The 8,076-nt window shown below is 46.7% G+C and overlaps 1 protein-coding gene; it reads left to right on the forward strand.

The window, feature by feature from the left end:
- Positions 1 to 646: 646 nt before the first annotated feature.
- Positions 647 to 4,836, forward strand: GSTUM_00008038001 (uncharacterized protein; the record flags this gene model as incomplete). XM_002839815.2 has 7 exons in its annotated part: positions 647 to 668; positions 798 to 856; positions 910 to 936; positions 1,019 to 1,588; positions 1,688 to 2,004; positions 2,061 to 4,423; positions 4,481 to 4,836. 7 exons carry the CDS (start codon positions 647 to 649, stop codon positions 4,726 to 4,728), a joined length of 3,606 nt encoding a protein of 1,201 aa, XP_002839861.1. The 3' UTR covers positions 4,729 to 4,836.
- Between the last annotated feature and the right edge of the window lie 3,240 nt (positions 4,837 to 8,076).

The raw sequence follows: 8,076 nt of genomic DNA on the forward strand, positions 1-8,076 counted from the left end.
TCTTTCCTACTTCCATGACCTCTGATTGCATGGTACAAGGTTGAATATGCAATACCACAGGCTTCAGCAATCATCTTCCGATTCGGAGTAAGGCTATCATGCAGTTCTCTCTCCATCCAGGTCATCGCTATATGTTCTTTTTTTCATCAAGACTAAAGATTTCTGGAAGCCACAGCGGTTTTTAAAGAACTGGCATTTTATATACCAGTAAAACACAGGATAGGGAATATGGTAGAATGGGAATTCAAAATACTTCCCTCAAAAGTGTGGTCACTGCAATCTACTCTACTATACCACTATAATATGGTGCTTGGATCCTACGCCCTTGTTTGTCATACTTAAACTTTTGTCTTGAGGTCATCTGTTCTGTTATAGGTTTAGTGTGGTCTTGGGATTATGCATACTCCCACAATTCTGCAGCCACTCTCGCGACTCCGGAATCTCGCAACGCCGGAAGAGACCGTAGTGATAAATGTTTGGTTATGGTCTTAACGCAGCCAAGCCTTGTCACGTGATGAGCAGCCAGTCGTCGTGCAACACACGTCTCCCAAGCTCTGATCTGGGAGCTTCGGATTCGCACCGCTTTCTCCTCTTCACTTGCCCCCTTTCCCATCTCCCTTTCGTTCTGAGTACAGCCCTATACACAATGTCATCTTCGCGACCTCCCAGTCAGTTCCAACGCGAGGAAGAGCAACAGGAAATTGAGGGGCAGGACCGAGGGCAGGAGGCAGCGACGGAAGAAGAGGAGGAAGATGAGGAGCCCCGTCTGAAGTACACTCGTTTAACACGGTCGCTAGGAGGGGTATATCGGAATGGCGATGCGGTATCTGCGAGCTTGGTCTTTGGCGAGAGGATGGTTTGTATCATTCTGGCCGTGTTCCCTAGTTGAGCGCTAATCCGTACGACTAGGTTATAGGAACCCACAACGGGAACATTGTGAGCCTCATTTCTTGCGATGTTCATCCCTATTAGGCTCGGTCGACTCTATTGCTGATTAACGTTTGAATCTATTATATAGCATATATTATCGCTACCATCACTCAATAGCATACGGGTCTACCATGCGCATTCCGCCTCGATAACCTCCATTTCGGTATCACCGCCTCCCCCTCCTCCACTCCCGGCTCAAATCCGGCGTTTTGCCGCTCACCAAGACCGCAATATCCATGTTGCGACCTCTGCTATTGATGGCCTTGTCTGTATCGTACCCCTCCTTCCCGCCAACCCTGGCAACAATTCGTCAGCTGCCCCATATTCCAAGTCAGAAATTACCTTCAAGAATTTCAAACGCCCGATTCAATCAGTAGCACTGTCGCCAAACTTTCGTACCGATCGAACCTTTATATCTGGTGGACTAGCGGGGAACCTGATTCTCTCTGTGGCACCTCCAGCAGGTGGTGGTGGCGGAATGGCATGGATGGGGTTGGGAGGTGGTAGTGGCAAGGATACTGTTTTACATTCTGGGGAAGGCGCTATATCCGCGATCTCGTGGAGTAAAGAATCGCCGAGATTTGTGGCCTGGACAAACGAGCAGGGGATTAAGATTATGAGATCTCATATTGTACCGCCAGAGATCAAAAAGGAAGAGGTTACTGAAGGAGGTGAAGGAGGTCCGAGTATCGGTGTCAATCCTGGATTGGCGAGTTGGATTCCAGGTTTAGGGGTTGGTGGGCGGCCAGTGGGTGAGATCGCTTGGAAGCGAATCTCGGCAATCGAGAGGCCAGAAAGTATTCCTGAGGAGTTGGCGGCGGTTCACAAACCGAGACTCGAGTGGATTGATAGGCGTAATTTATCTGAAGATGATGTGGATGGCCGGACCCTGAGCACCGCAGATGACATCAGTCCTACAGCAGTGAAAGGGAAGCCCTCGATTGGAACTGACTGGGGGCAACGAGAGAAGCTCTTGGTTGGATGGGGTGGTACAATTTGGGTTATGGATGTTTTTGCGGGAGATGGAACGGGGGAAGAGGAGAAGCGGGCTGGGTGGGCAGAGATTGTGCACATGTGGGTGCCCGAAAGAAAAGTGACATCGAGAGATAATGCTGACAATGACTCTTTAGCTTGCAAACCGACTGCACTATTTCTGGCTTGACCTTGTATAGCCCATCTCTTGTTCTGCTCCTGGCTTACCTTAAGGAAGAGAAACCATCGTCTCCTGAGCCTGGGCAGGCCTCTTCTAGTGCTGGTGCTGGGGCCTCCCCGAGTTCCGGGTCCCGCACTCGCCGTGGACGAACTAATGCACTTACTCCTGAGTTGAGATTCATTGATCTTAACACGTCAGAAGAAGTAAGCGCGGACGAATTATTGATGAGCAGATTCGAGGGCCTGGCTGTTGGTGATTACCACCTTGGTGTTTTACCGACTAACCCACCTATGACCACTCGCCCTCCTTCAGCTTCTGGAGAAGGTGATATTCTCGGTATAGGTACCGCAAGCAATTATTTGTGGGCTGCGGGAATGAATGCTACACAGATATTTTCTAGCGCAGCGAGTGTGCGAAGTCTGGGCAGCGTGTCTCGACGAGAAAGTTTCAGCAATGCGAGTGCGAGTAAGGCCTCGGGAAGTCTTTCTGGTCTCCGGGGAATGAAGGAGAAAAAGGAAGATGTCGGGTGGGAGGAATACCCGGGCAAAAAAATCTATATTACTAGTCCCTATGATGTAGTGTTTGCTACTGAGAGAAGCCCAAAAGATCATCTTGGATGGCTGTTGGAGAAGGAAAAGTACAAGGATGCGTGGGAATTAGTCGATGCGCAGCCCGACATTATTTCGTCCGATACTGCCTCTTTAAGCGAGTACGATGAGATTGAGCGGATTGTGGTTGATGCTGATGCTTCGGACCCAGCCTATGACTCTGATTCAACCATCAGTGGCGGCAGACATAAGGTTGTTCAGATGTCCTCCGCCGCGGAAAAAGAAAAACGGAGAATTGGCGAGTTATGGCTGCGGAGCTTGATTGATGTCGGTGACTGGACTACGGCCGGCGCTGTATGCAGGAAAGTTTTGGGAGTGTCAGGAAGATGGGAGCACTGGGTGTGGGTGTTCGAAGCAGCTGGAAAAATAGAGGAAATCACGCCTTACATACCTAGCACGCCATTATCACCGCCACTGCCAAGCGTGATATATGAGATCGTTTTGGCGCATTATCTCACACATGATCGACGGCGATTCCAAAAGCTTCTTGTGCATGACTGGAGACCGGAGGGCTCGAGGTCGTTGTACGATCCCCGGACTATCATCAATGCCGTTGAGAGGAAGCTTGACAACCGTGAAGATGACGTTTATGAAGGAGATGAGGACTGGATAATACTGCAAGAGTGCCTTGCGAAATTATTTATGGCCGTCGCCGAGCCCAGGAATGCACTGAAATTCTATGTCATACTCAAGAATGCCGACGAGGCATTCAAACTCATCAGGGAGTTCCGTCTTGTCGATGCTGTCAAGGACGATATCCTATCTTTCATAAAGCTTCGGGTGTCTGATGAGCAGATGCAGAACGCCAGTATCGCTGAGTTGGAGGGGGGAACGGAGGAGGCGATTGGCTTGTTGGTACAAGAGGCTGGACATGGCATTGTTGGACCGAAGATGGTGGTGCGGCAGCTAGACGACGACAAGGTTGCCGGTGGAAAGTTATTTTTGTTTTTTTATCTCCGTCGATTGTGGATAGGTAGTGCCGGAGATAGTTCTGGGATGGGTGGAGAGGGCATTGGAATTGGAGGAGGAGGAATATTAGCAGAATTTGGAGACTTGATGGTCGAATTGTTTGCCGAGTACGACCGGCCGTTACTAATGGACTTCCTTAAGGACAGTCATTCATACTCCTTAGAGAAGGCATCTGCAGTGTGCGAGAGGCGAAACTATATACCAGAGTTGGTTCATCTGCTCTCTAAGACCGGGCAAACTAAGCGTGCGCTCTTCCTTATTATCGACAAGTTGGCCGATGTCTCTCAGGCTATAGCATTTGCAAAGACTCAGGATGATCCGGATCTTTGGAATGACCTGTTGGATTACTCTATGGACAAGCCAAAGTTTATTCGCGGGCTGCTTGAGAACGTTGGAACCACTATTGATCCGATCACTCTAGTAAGGAGGATTCCGACAGGGCTAGAAATCGAGGGGCTTAAAGCCGCCTTAGGAAAGATCCTGAAAGAGTACGGCGTACAATGGAGCATCTGCGACGGAGTTGCAAAAGTCCTTAGAAGCGAAGTGGCAAGAGGCATGGAAGAGCTCCGCAAAGGGCAGCGACGGGGTGTCAAATTCGAAGTTGCGATCGAGCGAGAGCTTCACCTTAGCACCGAGGTTGAAGGCCCAGCTACTGAGGTCGGCGGGACAGTTCGGGATGTTGAACTCGAGAGGGAGGAAATTGGTCTTGGTGTTGGCGGGAGATATGCATGTGGAGTATGCAAGGTCGACTTCGAACCCACAGGTATGATAGCAAATCTTTCTTTTCTCCAATCACGAAACTTAGCTGATAATAATATAGAGAAAGATACTCTCATAGCTTTTGCCTGCCGACACATCTTTCACGTACGCTGTCTTGTGATTGCTCACGGCAGCGAGGCGGATGTGCCTGAGGTATGCGGCCATGGTGCGGAGGAAGAAATACTAGGTGTAATGGGACGCAGCGTGGGGACCAAAGTTACGCATGCCGCCCTTATCAGACACAGGGTCCAGGGCGGCTGCGTACTTTGTGAACGGAAGGGAGGCGAAGACGAATTTGGTTTATTTTAGCTGTCCTTTTTTTGTTCCTTGTATTATTATATCAGAGTAGATTTAGCTTGCATGGTGGTCTATCATTTTTGATGAATTCGCATGAATACGAAATGATGAGGGAATGGATGTTCTGGTGATGCTTAGCGACTAGCAATGTCTAGCGAGTGATGCGTAATGATCATCTGTTTGCAGCCTTCATGCAAGGTCAAGATAGGTAGTCAATCTATTGGTTAAACTAGACATACCGGTATCCTCACCCACGGCTTGCATCCGTTATGGGTTAACGTCTTCCACCTAGTTATGGGTTAGCACTAAAAAAGTGCAATTCTACTGCTATGGCTATAGTGATAATTCGTAATCCAAACACTATCCAGGTCAGAATGAGAGAAGCTTGATTGTTCTAATAGGGGAACGTTTTAGATGAGTGGTATTGTGCATTAGATAATTATCCAAACATATTTATTATTATGATATTTGCTTTCCAATATGATGCATCTATGGGGCGTAGGGTTAGAGGTATCGTATGGGTTTGGGTTTGGCACTGATACTGAGGCGGTAAGAGACAAAAGCCTTATTACTAATAGTATTTGGAAATGTACGAACAATCCGTCCATGCTCTCGGAACCTCTCGACTTATGAGAAGCCTCCCAGGATAGAGAATACTCCCAATGCTTTGAATCTATCGTTACTAGATCTCCCAACCCCAACTTTCCGTCCCCTCCCCAGAGTCTCAATTCCACGTCTTGATCCAATCTCCACTCCACCCTGGTGATGCATGAGGTGAACGGCAGGGCATTGCCCACAAGATATCGGCAAGGTCGGGGCCTGCACATGCCGGCGACACCTAGACAACCCGACGATAGCGGAGCGGGGATCACTGTAAACATATTGGTTTGTAATGATAGGATGACCATGATTCTTACCGCTCGTTGGCATTCGATTCTGATGTCGTTTGAAAGCGAGCTCCTACACCATGCAGGAGCCTACGTGTTAGCCGGCTAGAAAATCAGTAAGGTCTGCACGCCCATCGCACGGGGTGATTGAAAGTGATGAGTACTATGCCTAGCCCCGAGCAGATCCCGTCGCACTTTGCTGTCTAGAAGGGCGAGGAGGTATCGTACCCTATTTGACCGTGCCAAGGTTCCCCGTCACTTCCAAGGACGCCAGGTGACCTTCGGAACCCTTACCTTGTTTTCGAATTACGGCCTGGGAGGGGGGGGCCAAGACGTATAGGGAAACATCAATAGAGGTGCAGCAATACGATACCAATAAGCGTATAGATTTGCAGGCCAAGGAGAAACGATATTAGATGTCCCAATTAAGAAAGTGTGAGGATTTATGATGTGATCATGGTGAACCTTCATGATACTACAACCCTTCACCGCACCGCAAACCTTTACGATTTCACAATCTTTCACCATGTTCTAAATATGGATCCAGATGACAGTAGCGAAGAAGCGGTCTGGATTCTGTGTCAAAGTGTGAATGGCTTAGAGAGCAGTACCAACACCGAACCTGCCGACCATGAGAAAGATGAAGGTAGAAGTCAGCACACACCGGAGCGAGAAATACCTTCACCGAACCCTTCAAGAAGTATTACCGAATCCAGGGGTACATTATCCCTTCCGCCTGTTCCGCCATTTACCCCATATCAACACTTATGGAGGTCGGCTATGATCGTGCGCAGATGTGGTCGTGAGAAAGGTACGTTGTGGTTCAATTCTGCTATGGAGGTTGCTAGCTAGATGTTTACTTTATAGTGAACACTCTGCTCGTACATGTGAGCCCTAAATCCCTGCTATGCCCTATACCTCCATATGTGCCCTAATATGCTTCCTCCAGTGCAACATTCTACTACTAGGATTATTATACCATCAAACACATTCATCCACCGCATGCGAGAAGGGTAATTCTTCCTCAAAGTTTTCCCACCAGTCCCGAATTCCACCCCGGTAGCCAACATACCAACTATACCAATATCCCCTCTGCCAGAAGCTATTTTAGTCTCTTTTTTACAAATGAGATTCTTTCTTCGCTGGTTCAGAATACAAATTTATATGCGCATGGGAAAGAGGCTGGAGAGCAGGGACGAAGACCATGGAAGGATATCACAATTGAACATCTGAAAATTTGGCTTGGAATCGTAATATACATGGGAGTGCATAGTCCCAAAAGTGGTAGTATGCTGAATTTTTAGCGGCGGGATGATCATGGGCCAGTTCACTGGTAAGACATTCATTTTCTCTTAGCTATCATAATTTTCTTCTTTCTCTTTTTGTTTCTTCTATCTTGAGCTTTTCAAACACATGCACACTCTACCATCCTAGATCTCAATAATCCGGATACCCTGCTACTGCATATGAATTTCTAGGAATTCTAAATTCCCCTCCACTCACCTAACCTGCTGTCCTCTTTACCCAGTTGTTTCTGACGTAATTTGTGAATTCTGGCTCTCCCAGATAGGAGGGTACAAGTGTACTTTGTTTAATTATAATATTAATGTATATTAATAAGGTTAATAGAATAATCACCTTTATGTCACTCCAAATGTTTGAACAAATCAAGACTTTTTTCCACATTTCTGCCCCAGTGAGATCCCTTCCAAGATAGTAGTAGTATTATAAGCTCTTACCATTAGCAGATGAGTTGCGGAAGATATTCCAACAGTATCTTATACCTGCAACCACTGTGCAATTGATGAAATAATGATCAGATTTGTTGAGAGATCATTTCACACTATTGCAATTCCTGGAAAGCCTATTCCATTAGGCTATAAGGTTTTAGCTTTTGCAGAAAAAGGATATAGATTTAGTTTTATGCTCACTTCTCAAGTGGAAACATTTTCTGATCAAAACACACTACTGAGTCACTACAGTCATATCAAATTCAGTCTTACATTACAGGTAGTTCTTCAGCTATAGTTACAGCTACCCTACTGTAACGTGTTCGCAGGGTGCTAATCACGTTATCGGCACTAAGTACGATAGTTGGCAGGTGGCCTGCTCTTCCAGAGAGGAGGCGAGAGCTGAGAACTAAAGGAGGCTTCGAGGATGTACTGGGAAACAAAGAAGTAACCATTCAACTAAGTATATTGAAATACTGTCTGTCAAAGTCTGCCTTTTCTATCGTAGAAACAGGCGGTCTTTAAATACACAAATCTGTTCATGTCTAGCATGAACAAAACTAGTCAAAGGTATCAATCGATACACTTTGGTAAAACTCCTTAAGTATCAAAGCGATACTTAAAACAAAACAAAAACAAAACCAAGTATCAAACGATACTTAAAACAAACCAAGTATCAAAGCAATACTTAAAACAAAACATAAAACAAAACCAAGTATCAAACGATACTTAAAACAAACCAA

Source organism: Tuber melanosporum (genome assembly GCF_000151645.1).
Source record: "Tuber melanosporum whole genome shotgun sequence assembly, scaffold_41, strain Mel28".
In the NCBI taxonomy this organism is placed as follows: Eukaryota; Fungi; Ascomycota; class Pezizomycetes; order Pezizales; family Tuberaceae; genus Tuber; species Tuber melanosporum.